Raw genomic sequence first — 20252 nt, 5'->3', positions numbered from 1 at the left:
TGCTCTAGTGGCAGAGATTGTAGGGGGTTCTTTTGTGTGTGTGTATGGTTGGACTCGATGATGCCAAAGGTCCTTTCCAGTCATAAAGATTCTATGATAACAGTATCCATCCAGGAATCTCTGTACTTGTATCTCTACAGCTTGATAGAAGAATATCTTCTTCCATATTTTACTACGAAAACTGCAGTGTAAAGTTAATCATATCCTCAGTGACTCTGGGGGAAAATCCCTGCTGTCAAAAATTCACCTTTTTTGGAGGGTGGATGACTGCAGAATTAATGCTTATTTTCAATTAGCTATGAGTATCCATTTAAAGTCCCGGTTTAAACATGGAATTCTTTTTTTTTTATACTTAATATAATGTAATTATGTTTTGCAATATTTTATAATTTTAAAAAGTCTTCCAGAACCCAGAGTTTAGATTTTCAATGTTTATTATGAATCACATTCACAGTGCAATACAAATGACATAAAAAGCTATACAACAAACATACAAAGACTACATGAAGCACGTACCATTCCGTAACACATACAATACCTGATGCTTAAGCTAGAAGTGTTCTCAACACCTGTTAGCAAGAAATTAAAGTCAAAAGATAAATAATTGGATTGAAAAACTCCTTCATTATTCAGGTGATTTTTTTTATTAAAAACTCATGTTGATAAGCAGGCTATCCATGTTAAAAAAGAAAAAAGCAACGCTGCTCTTTTCTACCATGTAGAAGTTTTTCCACTGTTTCAAGCCTAGATTAATTTTCAATTAATCATCCTGTCCTCCGGGAAAACTACTTACAAAAAAAAAAAATCAATTTAGCACTGTTTTTCCAGAGCAGGTTGATGATACAAAAAATAAACTATAAACATACATATAATCAGTCTTGTACCATATCAGGTACAAGTTTGGTAATGTTATGTGTAAAAGTTTAGAGACCAAGACGGTTCAACATACCCGCTACTTAGATAAATTACACAATGACAGTTCTGAAGTACATTATACAATTTAATGTACTGTCCATACCAGAAAAATACATTTACTGTACGTATCTAGAATAATTCCTGCAAATGTTCATTGATGAGTTGTGATAGTACTTCGGAGACTGATCTAAGATTTCCAGCTGTTTTCACAGCCTCTCCTCACACATATAAAAAAAATCCTGTCCGGCTAAGTGCAAATAAGTGGTAATTTCCACCACTAGTCAGATTCTGGTGACAGTTTGGTTTTACTTCACGTTGTCAAATAAAAACATTCACAAAAGTGACATTTTTCTTACCTTCAGTACACTAACAGTTTAGTGACTTCAGAAGATATTCTTCCTTATTTAATCTATGCGTAAATTTAACAAGAGGTCCTAAGGACATATTCTCGATATACAGTTTAAACTAAGGGCAAGCATTTGCGTAGTAGCAACAAAATGACAGCTCAGAACATGTCTCGGGCATGACAGAATTAGGAATTCCAGGAGAACAGATTCTTTCCTGTGCTAATTCTAAAAAATGAGAGAGAGAGAGATGTGTTTTTAGCCACCCGCTTTTGGAGCTCCAGAGCTGTGAAACTGATGAGTCGAGACTCATTTTCAGTTAAGATGCACAAGATCTTCCCTTTTGACAGGTGACCATAATGAGGAAATTATTGCTTTAGCACCTCAACACAGCCCCAGTCCGTTCAATGGATTGTAAAGGCTAAACTGGCAAGCCACTATTTTAATTAAGCAATTTGGTTTTGTGTGTCTGCATGCACAAACCGTTCAAGTATTACAGAGGGCTTGTAAACCTGGACACAAGCTTTAAGTTTGTGTAGAAAAAAATCAGTAAGGATGTAATATGTAAAAATAAATCAATCGTGTATTTAACATCCATATAGATTTGCATTCTAATATGCACTATATAACAATCAGTGTCCTTACTGATCCCTATTCAAATGCATCTCCCAAAATGCTAGTAGCACTTCTTTGGTCTGTTTTTAGAATTCATCCAAGATAAACCCTACAGCAGTGTGTAGTACTTTACAGCCAAATTTTCAGTACTACTACTGAGTCGAAAACCTTCGCAGGCAGGAAGAGCCTTTTTAATGCCATCAGAGCCCTTCTCTGGCCCCTGGTTGCTGTATGTCCCTTCTAGCAAACAACAAAGGTGCCAGAGACTCATCACTCTGGTCCAAAGGAATCTCACGTATGTCCCATACATGACCTGGGAATACCAGAGGCAGCTGAATTGCCAGAGATCCTGGTGGACCTTGGAGCATCTTTGGCAGAGCCCTCGTGCTCAGAATTCACCTCAGGGCAGAAAGGCTGGCAAGTGCTCACTTACCCAACTGCTGTTACGACAACTCTCAGTGTAAGTGCTGCTGCAAACAAGTTTATTCAAAAAAGATGCTGAAACAGAATAAGCCAGATGTACATTTTGTATGTCAATGTCACACACTGCTTCTGAAAGCATGCTATAAGGAGAATTCATTTCAGCCTAGGCTTTCAGAAAAATTCAGCAACTACAGCTTCCTCCCTGACCCCAACGAAGACAAATTTGCATGTGGGAAAGTTTTGAACAGTGAGTTTTGTGCAGCCTTGCGCTTTCTAAACAACGTGTCTGAGTTAAAGATAACAATTACTACTGCATCAAATTTGGATCAGCATTGCACTTTTCAAATATGTTTTACCATTAGATGTTGACAAGAAACATTCAAGTGTCAATACAAGTTTAGAAATCACTGTAAAAAGTTAGTAGAAAACCTTCATTGTTTCTGGAGTCAAAACATAAGTTTCAAACACAGAGCTATGCCATTTACTCCAGTTCAGGTAATATGGTATTAAAACCACTGATAGCTTTATAAAACAGATATGAGAAATACAAAACCAAATGACAAAACTTCTCAGATACTACTGCAACATTCAAGCCAAGTGACATCGAAGTGCCAAGACAAACCATACGTGAACAGCTTCATATCAAACTTCACATTCCCATCTGCATGTCAGCAAAGTTGTAGAAATTGTCTACATCTTGAGACGCTGATGCCTTGCTCTCCGATACGAAAACCTGTTTTATTAAACAAGGAAATAGTTATGCATCACTAATAAAGAAGTTAAGTAGTCTTTGCTCACTCAGAGACAGTAACGGTTATTTTTATTTTTGCATTTCACGAGAGTCACAACTCTGTTGGTTTCCACTGTGTGATAGAATAGCCCTAGAATTGTCTTAGCCCCAATGAACTCTTTGTTACCATGATCTGTTCCTAGCAGACATGCTAGCAGCAGTAACCCTAGCCTTCCACTCATGGGAATTAAAGTTTTGGGGCTCGATTATTCAGGGGTCACAGCTTCAGCTAGTGTCCATTTAGATGGATTTTGCTTGGTAGAGTCAAACTCTGTCCAGGAGAGGGGGGGGAAAAAAACACACAAAACCCTTAAACTACCATTAAGCGTTCATTTAACAGAAAGGCAGAGTTCATAGGAAGGACTCCCTTGCACTATATTCCCCTCAAAAAAACTTAGTTCCTTCTTCATCAGATGATTTTTATAATTTATTTTTTTTTTAAATAACTTCAATTACATCTGCATTTTTCAAAATTGATCAACGCACATTGAAGTCCAAGCTCTAGGACAATCATCTTTGAAAGCTTTCAGCAAATGAGCTACAAATGCCTTAGGCAATGCCCAAATAGTTCAGTGGAACAGAAAGTGTTTATCAATCTGAACACATAAGTGATAGCCTCAATTGAGTTCTTACTATCCTGTATTTTCTATACATCAACAGGAAATTATCACTGTCTCAGCACATCAGTGTTGGTACAGCCCACCGAGCTATTCCAAAGTGCACTGGGACTGCAGGGATAGGTTATTCCAGATGACTATGCTCCTACAGTCACCACTTTTCTGCTTCAGCTCAGAATACCACGTGAATGTAAACTATGACAGTTCCTTCAATTGGTTTACTTAAACTATGTTTTAAAATGAATATCCTATTGTCCAGTAAATTTCTGATTTAAAAAAAAAAGATCATAACAAAGTGAGTAGTTTCGTAGACTGTTGCTTAGACACATGGTAAACTTCTGTTTGAAGGGACTTGTGAATATCTACTAGTTATCTGGCAGTCGTTTGGTGAGACAGCGATTGCTACCACGGTCACAACAATTGGATATCTTCTTTCAGCATCCTTCCCTACCAGGATATTACAATTTATATTCTGCAGAGTATTTTACAAATAAGCAATGAGATGGAGGAACAATACTAGAAAGCGTGCCAAAAAAAGTGCAAAGGTCATACCAGAAAGAATGTCAGAGGTAAAAAGTGTAGATGTACCAAGTTCACACAAATAGAAAGTCCGCTTAAACGCACAGCGTAGAGCTCTCCTTGTAATATGTTGTTTCTACCAAACAGCTCAAAAAGGTCTGGTGGTGCTATTGCTGAAGAACTTTTCTACCCTTACTAAAGTATCTAGAGTTGTTTATCAGATTTATTTCAGAAACAAAAGCCTGGTGAAATTAAGGTTATTAACAGATTAAATTAATAATTTTTAATTGCGGGTTTTAAATGCAAATGTAGCCACTTGCTTAGAAGCAGATCAATCTGCTGCAAAGTCTTACAGGATACACGTCTTCCCTTCCTAAGAGCTTTTGTAGTTGTTTCTTGATCAAGGATACCTCTAATTCTTTCTGAGCTCTATAACAACTCTCAAACATGATAAGGGCAGCCAACAATGTGGTGAAACCATTTTACAGAGCATTCCTGAACCTTCTGGTAGTAATAAGTCTGAAGTTTGTACTCCCTAAACTGCTTCTAAATTATCCTGAGAAAGAAATAAATTTTTAAAAAAATGTATGCTCATGATATTCAATTGTCTGGGGAATCCATGCACAAACCCAGCGTTTATCAGAAGTTTTGGAGCTACATTTTATCTAAAGATATATACTTCTCAGGAACCCTTGCTTCTTAATTTACTGCAGCAAGTTATTTCATAAGTGAGGTAGGTTTTACTATGGAACCAAGGCTGTAAACAGAAGTTTTAAATCCAGATGCAGTAATTAATTTTACACTTGGAACTGAACCTTAACACTACAGATCACCTCCAAGAACAATGCTTCCTTCACAGCATGAAGTGCACCAGCTGAGGTTTTGCGATGCATCCAAGATCAGGGCATTCATAGTGTTATAACAACAGACACCAGTCATTTTAGTGAGGAAAATATAAAATTTTATTTGTTCTAATAACTAGTATCACTTCAGTCTTTGAATAGAGAAAGAGAGGTAGAAGAACCAGTGAATTACCTACCTAGTATCATATTTGTCCTGTATAAAAAAAAAAATAAAATGCTAACCACACTAAAAAAAGCCACTGTAAGTTCCTGCTTAAAGAGCTATTGTTATGGCAAAATTTGCAGTGATGACTTTTGGGTCACAAGAAGCATCAGTAACATCACACCACTGCTCAGGCTGTAGTTGTAGTATTCTCTAGACTCAGATAGCCATCAGGATTTTGCTGGTGCAACAGCAAACACAAAAAAAAGCAAACATTAGCTGCATTTGAGATGACTTATTAAAAGATGACTGTTTTCCAGAAACTGGGCAGTCTAGTTCTGAGTAACACTTTCAAAAGGAACTGAAAGACAACGAGGAGCTGTATGGACACCATGTCTCAAAGACATTCTATTCTTCTTTGAACAGCTGCTTAAAAGCAAAAGGTTTGTCACTTTCTCATTATCAGGAGTGCTCTAACTGTTTCCAGAAACTTTCTCAAAACCATTGCCGTTCAGAGAAATGGGGAGGGCAAGCAAAGAGGAGGTGTGGTGTAAAGACGCTGCAGTAAAACAAGCTGACAGAAGAAAAAAGCAAAATGCCTTTGAAGGAAGGCATTCTGCAATATCCTACACCGCAAAAGTAAACCTTGAAAAAAGTTGAAATCCCATCCTATTGTCTTTGTCAGGGTTTAATAGACTAGGACATCGCAAAGCAGACTGCAGTATATGACTTGGAGCAGAGCTTTTCCCTACTGTATTTATAGAACTTTTTTTTACTATCATGTGAAATAGAAGTTTTAAGTGGAAATCTTCTATTCTTCAGTGGATATGAGGATTTAGTACTCTCTTTCCTAGTGCAGTTTTTCTTGTCTCTGAAAAGCAACTTGAGTTTTGACTATAAAAAACACCAAGCCAAAACAAACAAAAAAAGGATATTCAGATACCTAAAAGATCGTGCAGTATGTCAATGCTACAGCTTGACCACGAAAATGTTCTGTAACATTTTCTAACAATAAATCAGTACACCAGCTTACCTTGGTCCCACTAAAAACATCATTTATAGTGCTTCGACATCCTTCCACAGCACCATCACCATTAAACTCCAAAGCAACCACTGGACCTAGAAGATAGTTTGATCTAGAATCAATGCTACTTTTAAGCTTGGCATTGAAACAGTAGATTTCTCAACCCATAGGGAATTGTGAAGCTTGCAAGAAGCATTTTATGGTTTTTGCTGGAGCAGCCATAATGCAGGAAAAAGAATTAAAAACACTTAACCATAGCTTCAAAGTACAGTGTTATCTGAGAAGAAAATATCTGCAATTCCATGTTCATTTTTGCAGAGATTCTGGCAGGATTCCAGTTTTACTTCTTGAAAGGCAGCAATGGCACAAAAACGCTATGGAGCGCGGGGCACCATGGAAGTGAGTCAGACTGTACTGCTCAAATAGTGAGCCATTTCACAGACATCTGGAGTAGGACTGAGTCATTCAGGCATTTTTGCCTCAGTCCCAAGATAGCAAACTGCCTGATTTTCAGACGACTTCTCACCCACTATTTGCAGATCCCCTTTCTCTGGTTTCGTTCTGAACACATTATTTCTTCCCACATGGGTGCAAAATAGCCTTTAAACTAGACTGTCACCTGATAAGTACAATAACTTCTGTCCTATTCTTGCAATGAGCATCACAGACCTCTTAAGTTACTATGGAAAAAAAACCTGCATGCTGCTACTGAGTTTGGGAGCGCGTATTGAGCTTTAGCATGTAACAGATGGCAAGATGTCAGTACTTCTGCAGGAGGAGACAAAACCCAATTACAGTCAGATCAATAAAAAGGCTTTTGAAATACTCTGACAGGAATTTAACTGTTAATTGCCTGTTTTATACACATCTATACTGATTTGCTTAAATATGTATACAGAAACACTGAACATCTAGGTGGTAGAGCAGCAATGGCGATAACTTACAAGTCTAAAAGCATGAGCTTCTTTTGACCACCCCAGACAGACCTGCATGTGCCACTGCTCCTGAGCTATGCAGTTGGACCACTAGAGGGGAGGCAAAGCCACAAAATACACGTGGAATAGCTCGATTCTGATGCCTTCAGGAGTTTTGGCTGGTTTAAGGTCTCACTGAGGCTTTCAAAACTCATCTCAACTGGTTTTACACTATGCCCTTGAAACACAAGTTTCTCCTTCATTCCTCTTTCTTCTCCAGAACCCTCTACTGAGAGCTAGATTTCTATATCAAGGAGAAAGAAAACAACACAAACTCACCTTTTTCGAGTAGTGGAATGAATTCTGATGCACACTGCTGGAAAACTCTGTGAGCATCCTCTGCCTTCATTGAGACTTCTTTAGTCTGTACCAGCTGAAAGCCTTTGACAGTCATCTGTTAACAGAGAAAGAACTCATGTTAAAAACGCTTCTAAAGGCAGAGAGTTCACCTTGACTACCCAAATGACACTGGAATACACCCATTTTCCCCATGTGCATTGAGCCACAGAGCAGAGACCCCTTTTTGCTCTTTTCAAAGGCCATTTGCTTTTTCTACACTTCTGTTTATTTTCATTCCATTCATCCAGATTTTCTCTTCTTCCCTAGTGCACCTAGAGGAGTAAATGTGAACATTTTGTTTTATATTACGGCCCAGGGTTGTGAGTTTTTTCCCCCCACAATCCCTCACAAACTGAAACTAATGGGAATTAAAAGCATTCAGCATCTGGAGTCAAGCAGTTAGTTCTCAGTCTGCAACAGTTCAGTCAAGCGTTAGCTCAAACTCTCATCTATCCATTGCTGAAGTTTTCCATTTTGGAAAAAAAAAAGTTATAAACTTTCGAACACACACAGCTTTTTACTTCAAATCTAATAAGAAACTAAAAGCATGTGGAGAAGGAGCAACTGTATTGGTACTTTCAAAGCAATCAATCTACAGAGCAGTAAGATTTCCACAGAATCTCACTAACTAGTCTTTTAGCATCTTCTTAACTCTAATTTCTAAAGAACTACTAGTACAGGAGAACACATTATTATCCTCTTTACTGTAGCTATTCCTTCTGCAGAAGAAACCAAGCTGTATTTTGCTATTTCCCTTCCCTAGAGTAGCTGTTAGTAACTCAGTTCCACAAAGACAACTAGGCGGGGGGGAGGTTGTTGGTGGTGGAGTGGCGGGGCATGGGAAAGCCCTACAGCTTTCTTCCCTTGCAGTTAAAAACCCAGGGGAAACTCCATTGGTTGTTTTGTTGATCATACAACACTGGCATCGGGAGCTTTTGCAGATACCTCTCTCAAAAGCTGTAGCTCATGGTAACTGGCCCTGCTCTGTCATCCCTGGCACTCCAGGGTGCTAAAAGCAGCCGGCCACTCCCAGATTTTAGTCCCAGGAAAGCCCAAACGCAGCCAAGCTTAGGAGGTGCTGCTTTACAGCAAGAAGGAAAAAAAAGAGAGAGAGACAGCACCAGCTATTTAAGTAATCGAAGGCAGCTGATCATCTATGACAAACACTTATTGCCTCTTCCAGAAAAAAAATTCCAATACCGGGTGGCAGTGGGGATACAATTTAACTTTTTTTTTTTTTTTAAAAAGTCTCTGTTAGTACTGGAAAAACTTTCATGACAGACTGTTTTGTTAGCTATGACTTTCAGGGCAATAAGCTAACAAGTTAATTGGCTATATCCCTTTCACAAGCATTGCCAATCACTTACTCTATGTTTGACCAAGTTCATCAAATCAACTACACGTTTTCTTCAGAAAGTAGCTTTGGTGTGCCGTGGAGGAAAAAAAACACTGGTACTGTTAAAGGACAGATGTGCCAGTCACAGGATGTCAGCTGTAAAACAACTGTCTCATCAGATGAGCTCTAATCTCTTACCTTGTTTTAAAGTTTTAAACAGCGCAGTTTCTTGGTATGGTTAATAGACAAGCAGAGCCTCTTCGTTCCCCCTTCAGGGAGCACCAGAGGCTATCCATAGGAAAGTTCAATTAGAAATTCAAAAAGCTGAAGGCAGACAAAGGTCACTTACCTCATCAATTAACTTCCTGGCATTTGCAGTTGTGTAGTCACCAGCAAAAAACACGGCCAAACACGATTCATCGCTGCTTTTGTGTCTCCGCCCTCGAGTTATTGGTATTATGCTCCTCGTAGCATCGGTAGAAATTCTGACAGCTTTCAGCTCCTCAGAGCTGGGCAGAGGAACGTAATCTTGTACTACCGCATCCTCGGGCAAAAGGCCCCAATTATTTTCTCCTGACACAGGGGTAAAGTCATGGATGTTGCTCCATGTGTTATTGAAGATACTCAGTCCAGCATCTTTAAACTGTAAAGCAAGCTCAGGATAGTAGTACTGGAAACATCCGAATTTCATACCTGTGGAGGACTCAATAATGGGCTGGGTGGCACAGCACAAGAATACCTCCAGCTTTTTGCAGTCCCGACTGCGAAACTGTTGGCAGGCCACTATGCATTTACAGTCTTTGCAGTCACGGAAAAAGACGCTACCTTTTATTGGTCCTAAAAAGATTCGGCAGTTTACACAGTCATCAATAGTGATTGTAGCAGAATGGTCAAATATGTAGATACTACAATTCTCACAGTCCTGAATGACAAATTGTTGCCCTGCAACTTTTCCAGGCAGTCGACCCACAGTTTCATCTTTAAGTCCGGAAAAAGTGTAATCTTTGGGATCAACCTGAAGGAGGAAGGAAAAAAAAAGCAGCACATTAAAGTCTTCATATACAGAGAATATTATAATACTAAATGTCAATTGCCTTGCATTAATTGAGGCAGCACTGAATTGTACAGGATAACCTGCCAGAAAACTCTTCAAAGAGTGATGAAAGATCAGAAGTTCTTTTAGCTAAACTACTGTAATGCACAGTAGTGAGGTACAACAGAGAATTGGAACTACACTTCTAACATGCTGCTGGAAAAAAACCAAACTTAGTTTGCCCTCTAATAAAGAAAGACGGCGGAGGGAGCTAGCTTTCTCTCTGAACTCTAAGCTTTTTCAACAAGGATCATGGGTATAATATAATAACTGTAATAAAAGAATTGGCCAACATACTTAAAGATTCATAAAGCTAGAGATACACAGTATTTTCTTTTCAAGTAGCTTTCTTAGTCATATTTTACCACACCTCAACAGGTTGCAAGGAAACAGCTTTGAAAGCAGCAAGGTATTTCCTTTATTGAGTTTACCAGCTACTAAGAGCTTGCTTATATGCGCCACAGCATTACCTCGTGCTAAGAACTACAAGATTTTTGTGCTAACAGCAGCTACGTCACTGTTTTAGCTACGACCAACAAGCAAACCTTGACAGTGCTGGTGCAGGGGTCATGTTTACAGACTTCTCCTCCTCCATGCTCCAGCATCCCCTTGCCAGGGTGGGACACTTGAGAGAGGCTGTGGCTTTCCCTGGGACTCTCCGCTGGGGAGCGGAGACTGAAGAGCCACAGAGCACCCAGGATGGTATGCGATACAGGTGGACAACATGAATAATTCAGCTGGTGCCGTAACACTGAAGGAGTCTGAGCTGAGTCATTTCTAGATATACATGAGTCTCAAGACAATTACGCTTCCCGGAGCAAATTCTACTCTGCCCTCTTGTGAAAGCTTATTAAAATAGCACTTAGAAGTATAGAAGTACCTCAACTAGTCTAACACAAGACCACATCACAAACCTGCTATTTGATTATCAGCCCAAGGGCCCTAAAGCTTGCTGCACCATAATCAGTGTTAACACATTACAACAGTTTCTGTATAGCCCGATTTGTAAGAAACTCCTCCTCCTCTTCAGCATTTCAAACTTCCGCGTGAGATTTAGAGAGCGGAAAAAGGCAGAAACCAGGATGGGCTAGCACCAGAAATTCACTAAACCAGCTCAGCCTAGGCAGCTTTTGTCCGGAACAGCTAATGGAATCTAAAAGTCTCAACCAATCGATAAAATGTACTTCTTTATGTACAACATATTTGACCTCTGGACAGGAAAGGAGGTTTGCAGCTGATGAATCTTCCAAATATAATGGAAGTTGAGACAGTGAAGATCACTTCCTAGAAGTCTCCCCTCAATCATATTTAATACCACTAGTACACGTCCAGGAAAGTTAGTTGGAAGAGTTACAATTAAAATCAGGAGGTTCAAATGGTAAGGGACACAGAATGGAGACTCAACCACACAGTATGATTAGAATTCGAACGCTCTAAGGTCTTAAGTCTCACATAATGTCACATATTTGATCCATATATTAAAGCAATTTATATTCTCTCATACTTGAGAACAGAAGTATCAAAATTGCTTTTGGACACGTTCTTCCCAGGCATCTCCTAGAACACTTATGTATATATACGGTGTGTTTGTTTTTTTTTTTTTAATAACCTTGGGAGACAGGCTTACTGCTTTCAAAACAGGGTACAGAGGAACAGTTACTTCTCTTCGGAAGGAGAAGTTCAAAGTTTCCGGAACTTACAGCTTTTTTGAAAGTTGGCACCTAAGCATGTCCTTCTAAATTGCTGTGCTCTGAAAAGCCTCTGAAGCAGCACTAGCTCACCCTACACAGCAGCCTTTACAGAGGCGTGTGAAACTTCAACTTCACCTTGCAATTTTAGTTAGGCCTAGGTGAAAAACACCGGTTATTCAGCTAGCCCACAGCTTACTGTTTCAAATGAGAGCACTTGAGAAAGAGCAGTAGCTGAGTTTAATGACAAAAAAAAAAAAAGTCAGCTTATTACCAGTTTCAGGAGCTCAACTTTTATTTGCCTGATGTGAATTAAGAGTTCTGCACTGACACAACTCTTACTTCTCAGTTTGTTCACGACGCCAGGGAGTTTGCCAATTTCCTTTAATTTTGCTTTGCAGTTTTCCTTTTAAAGACCAAGAGTATTTATTGACTAAGACTGCTGTCCAAATTAGAGGGACTGAGTGAAATAGATTTAATGCTCTCTTCCCGCCCTGGGTTATTGCCCCTGTGAAGGGGAGGTAACCCAAGGGACTGTACCAGATCTGAATGCTTCCCTTCCCCTGGGTAAAAGAAACATGACAGAGAAAAGAGCGTGAAGGCAGAACTACGATTTTGAGGATGCATCCAACAGCTGCAAATATGCTCAATGTGGAGTTTCATGCTTACCAGCACTGAAGTCTGCAGCTATCGTCAACAGGTTAATATTAAATCACTGCATCCACATTCCTTCCCCGACAGTCAGCACTAACTGCTTCTTAAGCTCTGTCATAGGCAACACAGCAAGAAAGCAGGCTAGGAAAACCAAAAGCAACAGAAGGTGATAACATCTGCAGCCTCATACAACCATAACCATTCATCTGGTGCAACTTTTGCTGCAAAATCTTAAGCACGTGACAGGTCAGCAAAAATCCACTGTTTGATAACTCATCTATTTATCCTTTGCGTTTGGATAAAGCTTCAATGAACTTTGTCCAAATTCGTCCACCCCACCCAGACAGATGCTTTACTCTCCATCCCTTAATACATTGTTAAATGTCTTCCTCCCCCCTGCCCCAGGCTGGTATAAGTCCATATTATGACAGTCAACTTTTAATGCTTTCAGCTGAATTTAAAGAGTTTGAGGTAGATACGACTCATGCATTAATAGATACAGGCACAGCTCAAGAGTTGAAACCTTCTCACAGAAGTGCTATGCACAGGGTCAGAAATTACTCCATAGAACGACTTAAAATAACCAGATATGATGAAGAAAATGTAATCCCTGCTTACACAATTTTCTTCCCCCTCAACAGAGGTACAGAAGTCTCATCTTCGGTCATCAGTGATGACATTGATACGTCTGTTACAAAGGACCGGACAAACTGTAAGGAGCAGGGATTTTAAAGGACAAAGAAAAGACAGAAGCGAAGGCAAACAGAAGTTGGTCACAATTGCTAAGAACGCTAGGAAGTTCTGATGCAACAAGTGCAAGGTGTATTAAGCAGCTTTCCTTCCCACAAACGCTTGTCTTGCAAGAAGGTCAGAGGCCAGATGTGAAGATTGCAGATGACTTGCATCTCTTCAGCCACCATTACCCGGTTTACTGGCGCCAAGACCAGGCAGCTCCCATTTGGAAGAAGATTTAGAAGTACTAGACCCTCAGAGTTTTTAGGGGTAACTATGCCTAGAATCACCAAGGATCTCAACAGCTTCTTGAACTCTTTCTGGCATGAGCTCATGTCTTAACAAGACTTTTTCACCAGGTCCATCAGGAAAGGAGTTTTAGTCAGCAATGATATGCCAACACAAATATGAGAAGGTACTGTTAATGGATTATGGTTCTCCCCTAGTCACCTGGGTCTAGCCTGCTGAGTAAACAATAATTTGTGGTCTTTCTAAACCCCTTACGCTAAGGTCTTCTCTTTTAAATATCACTCTCAAAAAATCATTCCCTATCTCTCTGAATCACCACAGACGGTGGTTCAGCGATGGACTTATATACAGTCGATGACACACAAAAGTTGGCTAATGACCCAGTGACATTAAGATCTGCAGCTATAGGGTAGAGACACAAACTTAAGAGGCTTTACATGCTATTTTTGTCAGTAGGGGAATTAACAGAAAGGAAACAAGCAAGAAAAGTGCATTCCCAGGCCTAGACACTTCTGCATATTCATACTTGCATGGGATTGGCACCCTTCAGCACTGAGTTGCAACATCCTCTGGAGAGTGTTTGTTGAAGTTACCTCTGTCAGATTTCCACCTTTTTTTGTTGCCTAAGAAACTAGAAAGAGGAAAAACACGTACAGGTTCCAGTCACTAGTATACAATTTTTCATGTTGGAGCGTCTCCTGGACACCGTGACTTTAAGTGTGGCCAATACAACAGTCTGAATCCACATTTCCTTCTATTCTTTGTAACCTTCCCTCTCTTCCAGAGTATCCATAATAGCACAAAACAGTCATACTCATCCTTTTCTGAGCAACAAGCCATTGCCAAATACTGCAGATTGGAGAAGAGAAAGAAGAAGAAAGGAAACTACTACATGCCTATATCTGATGTAACTGGAAATATTGTTTAATATGAACCTGCTGACTCTTTCTCAGTTGATAGGCTATGTTTTGAGAAATACAGCAGTAGCTCTTCTGGTGCACTGGAAAGGATAAGGGAGATGCATTGGATTTAAGGACAAAAATTTCACTGCCTAGTTAGGAAAAGAAAAAAAAAGTGCTTTTATTTATATTCCAAAATAAAACATGAAGTGGCTACTTAAACAAACTCTAGATAGTTCAAGATGTCCACGTCAGCTCAGAACACTCTAGCAGAATCCTCAGATGTAAGGTAACTAACAAAAGACTATCTATTATTTATGTAGAAAGTTACACTCTGAGTTTTTTTTAAACTGTTTGAAAACAGCCATCACAGCGTGATATAGCAATGATAGCTGTGTGTTTCCTATCAACTAAAGCTGTTAAGTTGCAAGTCAACTGACATAAAACAAAACCTTACTTGTTCCTCCTAAAAGGAAAAATCAGCCGTGAAGGAAAGTCCCTCTAAATTTTAAATGCCATTGTGATCATAATTACTCTAATCCTACTTCTTTAAACATGCGACAACAGCAAAAAAGATGATGTAGATTTTTGTGTTTCTTCTCCTGCAGAGAAGGTCACAACACGCAGGTGTATCTGCCATCACAAGACACAAAACCTCAGTGAATATGTACCCATTATTCAGTTCCTGCTGATCGCTCTGGTCACACGTGTAAACAATGTTAGTCACACAGAAAGTAGTAACATGGGAAAGGAAAAGGGAGGCCAGGAGCAGAAACACAATCTTACATTCCAGGTGGAAAGCTAGCTGAAGAAGGCTGAGCACCACTGAGTTCCTCTCCCACGCTTGGTGAGAAGGGGACTCTGATGACAGCCCAATAACATAAACACATGACAAGTCCCCAGGATGAGGTGCAGCAATAACAGACTCTCTAATAAACTGTGGTCTACTTATTCTCCTGGACTAAGAATCCCAGAGCAGCAAGGAACCAAACACTCACCCTTTTCCCTTCTGTTTTCAAGATAGGCTGATCCTTTGACTCTCTGTTGCACTGTAAGTAACCTTCACACAGTTCTCCAAACCCAAGGGTCAGGAAGCACTACAGAGATCCCAGCAGACTTAAGACACAATCTAAATGTCATTAATTTCTGCATGCCTTAAAAACAGAGACTTCTGTCCTCACTTAAATGAGATCACGTAGAAATCTAAAAAGGCCCCTCAAATTCATATAGTTTCTTTAATTTCAATTCAACTATCAGCATCTTATAATATTTTGTATTTGGAGTTTTCTACCACACAGTCCATTTTTGGCACTATTATAAAAGAGTTACGTGGTCACTAGGATATTGCCATATTACTCTCTGGCTAGGTCTACACCAGCAGACAGTACCAATACTCATCACCTTCTGCCACCAGAACACAATTAAAACAGACTACGCTAGCAGTGCTGTCCTTCAGAAGGAGAAGAAATAATTTCACTGGAGGAATTCCTCAGGTTCAGAGCTTCTTCCAGCACAGCTGTCAGCTAGCAGTACCCTTTTTTTCACATCCCTAATCAGACAAGTGTGCACAGGAGCGTGCCTACATTTCTCTGTCTACAGTGAGAGCGTCAGCATGGCATTAGTTTACGGGAAGACAGATGGAGTGTCTGAGCAGCAAGACTTACCCACCTGTAAGAACGTACAGAGGATAGGTTTACAAGAAAGAACAGCAGACAATTGCCAAAGCTGCTTGCAGAACTGCGCTCTGTAGCCAAATTGCATCACCGAGCAGGAGAGCCTAAAGGTAGAAGCACACCTCCAACCCAAATGGTGCATTGACACATTACTAAAAATAACAGGAAAAGAACATCCAAAGACCACACATCTGTTGACAGAGTTGAGGTTTTCTGGGTTCAGAATACATTTTTCAACTTTTTGTTCAGAATGAACAAATTAACTTTAAACTTCTGTTTAACTACTACTTTAACTTCAGAATGAACAGGTGAACTTTTTGTTCATCACTTGATGAACAAAAAAAGGGTCTTGATGAGAAGTTTTCTGACTGGCTTCGCTCTAACTTTGTGTACAACACAAACCGTGAAATGAGTAAGTATAATTATGTGATGCATCAGAAGTGAGAAAGCAATAGATAACACAAAAACATATCAGAGACAATACTTAACACTACTACATTAACACTGACAGTATCACTTAATACGAACTTGGGATCAACACGTTTAGCATGCTAAGGGCTCAGTATTCCTTTACCTAAGATCAGGTGTCTCTGTACTGCTTTCCTGGTTTAACGTACTAAGCATACACCCAAAAGCCCAATGAAAGATAAGGCTGCAAAGAACAAGAGAAACGGGCTTAAACGTCAAATAGCTGTTCTTGATCTATACACTACAAAATTAAGCAGCTAATCTGATGGCTTCCACAGTTCAGTAGCACAGCCCAAACTCGCTGATTCTTCTGGTTTCTAAGAGTCTTTTATAGAAAAGGAGGAAGTTGTTGTACACGCAATACATTACATTTTTTTTTCCCTCCACAGAGATAGATTGTTGGTGCTCTAATATCCTCATCTGTTAGCTTGAGCCTACTTCCAGCATGTTAACAACAATCATCTCCTTAGCAACAAGGCTGGCTGTTCTCTGAAGCAAGTGTTTCTACGTCCTGACTTTCCTCCTGTTAGTTTTAGAAGTTAGTGCCATATAAGCTGTTGGGATAGAAACTCTTGTATCAGTTGAGCTGCAGCTGATGAATTTGCTCTAAGATTAAATCCTATGATTTCAAATGCTCGCTTAGTAATGTACTTTTGCACAGAGCTAAGATTTGTTCTGACACTCTAAAATACAGTGTCAGTACAGCCCTCTCCCTGTGAGAACAGACTCCATTCAAGTAACAAGCTGCCACTCTCCCCTCCTCTCTCCAACCCTGCATTGCAAATACCCGCTAGCAAGTCAGAGCAACAAGCCCAACACAGATCAACTGTCTTTATCCTCAAGGAACTGATTCCTCCGGGCCACGCGCACACTCTCTAGCTCATCTCCATCTGAGCTTGTCTTAATCTACTTGGAAGAATTAAGGGACACCCTGGAGCACCTGGCTAAATTTAAAAAACAAGCAAACTAAGCATTCAAATAAGTTCACACATTTTCTTTTCTCTAGTTGTAAAATATGGCCTAAAGGTTTGGGGATTCTGTTTGTTAAAACCACATCAATTAAGTTTATGGCCTGCCCCGGTTTCTCCTTCCCCCACCCAAAAGCAGCTGTAGAGGAGGGGAGACCCAGCAGGGCTATGATGTCATGATGCATTTAGGAAGTGAAACTTGAAACGAGGGTGGGGAAGACATATATTTAATCCAGCACTGAAGTGCTTTCCTGCTTGAGACTTCGCATTTGCTGTCAACAGGTCAGGAAACAGCACTAGAAAGGATTTGTCTTTATCTGTCACTTCAGGGACTGATGGGCTAGTTCTACTTCCTCTACCTTAAAAGAAAAAAAAAAGGCAAAAACCACCCAAAAAACACAACTTCAAAAAAAAAAAAACACCAAAAACAAACCCAACCCAAAGAACCAAGCAGGAAGAAAAAATATTATTGACAGTCAGGACACCCAGTCTAGTGGGAGGTGTCCCTGCCCATGGCAGGGGGGGTGGAACTAGATGATTCTTAAGGTCCCTTCCGACCTAAATCGTTGTATAATTCTAAGTTTCGTGCCTCCAGTGAAGCACCGGGTGCGGGACTCCAGCTCACGCAGGTACAAACAGATAACTGCCCCGCTAATTGCCATGACAGGGCTTTGCCGGCTGCAGCACGCACCCGCGGGGGCTCCAAGCTGTACCAGAAATCCCGACGGCGGACGGAGGGACGTCCGGACAGACAGACATCCCCCCAGTGCCCGCGGCCGCTGTCACAGCCCAGCCGATGGCCCCGGCCAGCCCGCACGGCGCGGTGCGAACCGCCCACGGCCACGCCGGGGCACGGCCTGACCGGGGACCAGCGCTCGCAACGGCGGCGGCCGCAGCACCCCCTTGCGCAATTTGAGGCTACCGGGTAAAATCCTCAGGCTTAATACTTGTGGGTTGGTTTGGGCTTTTTTTTTAAATGTTTTAAATAACCGCACCGAACTGCACGGACCGAGCCCTAACACCGGTACCGGGGGTAGCCGAGCTCGCTCCCTCCCTCCCTCCCTCCCTGCCCCCGTGGCGTCCCCCCCCCCGCCCCCTCCCTGCCCCCGTGGCGACCGGCCGCCGCCCGGCGCGGGGGCCCCACCGCGGCCACAAGCCCCGCACGACCCCGCGGCGGCCGGAGAGGGGCGAGGCGCTGACCCGCCGAGACGGCCGGTACCGCCGCCCGGCCCCAGTCCCGGCCCGAACGGGGCGGTACCTTGGCTCGCTGGTCCCAGCTGTACTGCGGCTGCGGCGGCGCCTTCTCCTCACCGCCCGCCGCCTCTTGGCCGCTCCCCGGTGCCTGCTGCTGCTGTCCGCCCTGCGCCGGCTTCCTGCGGCGGGAGAAGAAGCAGCCCATGGCGATGCCGCCGCCCGCCCGGCCCGCGGGGAGAGGGGTAGGAGGGCGGGAGCGCGCGCCGGCCCGGCCCCGCCCCGCCCGCTTCCGGTTTACTCCCTCCTCCGCCCGCCCCCCGTCTCCCGTGGCGACCGCGACACTTCCCGCTCCCCGTTTCGAAGATATTTTCCCCCAAGATTTCACGGATTTGAGTGCCGGAGGTGGAGGGGAGGAAGGCTGCGGAGTTGCCCCTGAGGGTTTGTTGCCCGGTGGGGGGGCTGCCTTGGCCAGCTGCCTGCCCAGGCTGCTCGCCCACTGACCCTCCCCTCCACAGGACCTGGGGCCAGGGGTAGGGGGGAGAAAAGATGGAAAAGCTCGTGTGCCGAGATAAAGCCAGGGAGATCACCTTCCAGTTACTGTCACGGGCGAAAGAGACTCGACTTGGGGAAAATTAATTCATTTTTTGCCAGTTAGAAATAGAATGGGATGGTGAGAATCGAAGACTAAATAAACCCGACACCTTCCCCCCACCACCACCGCTTTCCCAACTCCTCCAGCCCCAGGCCCCAAGGCAGTGCAGAGGAGTTGCAGTCAGTCCATGATGGTTCCTCTTCGCTGCTCCTTCCTGCTCTCACTGTGCTCCAGCGCGAGTCCTTCCATGGGCTGCAGTCCTTCCAGAACCGCTCTAGCATGGGCTCTCCACGGTTCTTCCAGGTCACGTCCATCTCTTCCATCATGGGGTCCTCCATGGGGCTGTAGGCTGGCTATCTCCTCCGGCATGGGGTCCTCCATGGGGCTGTAGGGTGGCTATCTCCTCCGGCATGGGATCTTCCATGGGCTGCAGTGTGGCTGTCTTCCCCAGCATGGTCCCCTCCATAGGCTCCAGGGAAATCCCTGCTCTAGCACCTGTAACACCTTGTTATGGTTTGAGAAAACCCATAACAATTTATTGTCATTTAGACAATTATTCTATCACCTGATGACTTCTCCCTGCCCAGAAAGGGGAATCGGGGGAAGCAAGGAAGCACAGGGGTTGAAATATAAATAGATTTAATAGGATAAGACTAAATAATTAACAATAATACTGAAGAACCAGTATTAATCCCGATAGTAGTATAAGATATACAAGAATTACACTCAGCCAATTCTATCAGTAGGGAGCTGTGCTCTCCCAGCAGTGGACAGCAAATGTCAGTCGGACACAGCAAGCGCTACAGCTTCGGGAGGAAGGGAAGGGCTCAGGGGTCCGGCACCGGGGAAAGGAGTTTCTCTGGACTGCCGCCATCAAGGGAGAGATAAACTACGCAGCAAACTTTCTAATATATATAGAATGTGATGTTCATGGTATGGAATAATCCTGTTGGCCAGCCTGGGTGAAATGCCCAGGCCTCGCTCCTCCTCATCCCTGCACCTGGCAAGGCTTGAAAACACTGAGACCTTGAATCCCACGTAGCCTAGCTGGCTATAAAGTAAATATTTTCACAAATTCAGACGCTAGAGTCTTCCAAAAGTAGAGTTTTCCCCAGCATTAGAAATTAGTCCTGTGTCGCTC

At 42.2% G+C, this 20252-nt stretch overlaps 1 protein-coding gene across 1 annotated transcript; it reads right to left on the bottom strand.

The window, feature by feature from the left end:
* Window positions 1-416: 416 nt before the first annotated feature.
* Window positions 417-18770, bottom strand: RP2 (RP2 activator of ARL3 GTPase). Its single transcript, XM_054187068.1, has 5 exons — window positions 18584-18770; window positions 9251-9916; window positions 7506-7620; window positions 6262-6347; window positions 417-3030 (listed from the first exon to the last, which is right to left on the bottom strand). The coding sequence occupies exons 1-5, from the start codon at window positions 18722-18724 to the stop codon at window positions 2947-2949; spliced, it is 1092 nt and encodes a 363-aa protein (XP_054043043.1). The 5' UTR covers window positions 18725-18770; the 3' UTR covers window positions 417-2946.
* Window positions 18771-20252: the final 1482 nt, after the last annotated feature.

This window comes from Rissa tridactyla, chromosome 1 (assembly GCF_028500815.1).
Source record: "Rissa tridactyla isolate bRisTri1 chromosome 1, bRisTri1.patW.cur.20221130, whole genome shotgun sequence".
Lineage (NCBI taxonomy): Eukaryota > Metazoa > Chordata > Aves > Charadriiformes > Laridae > Rissa > Rissa tridactyla.
Note: the sequence above shows the minus strand (reverse complement) of the source record. Positions and strands in the feature narration are given on the sequence as shown.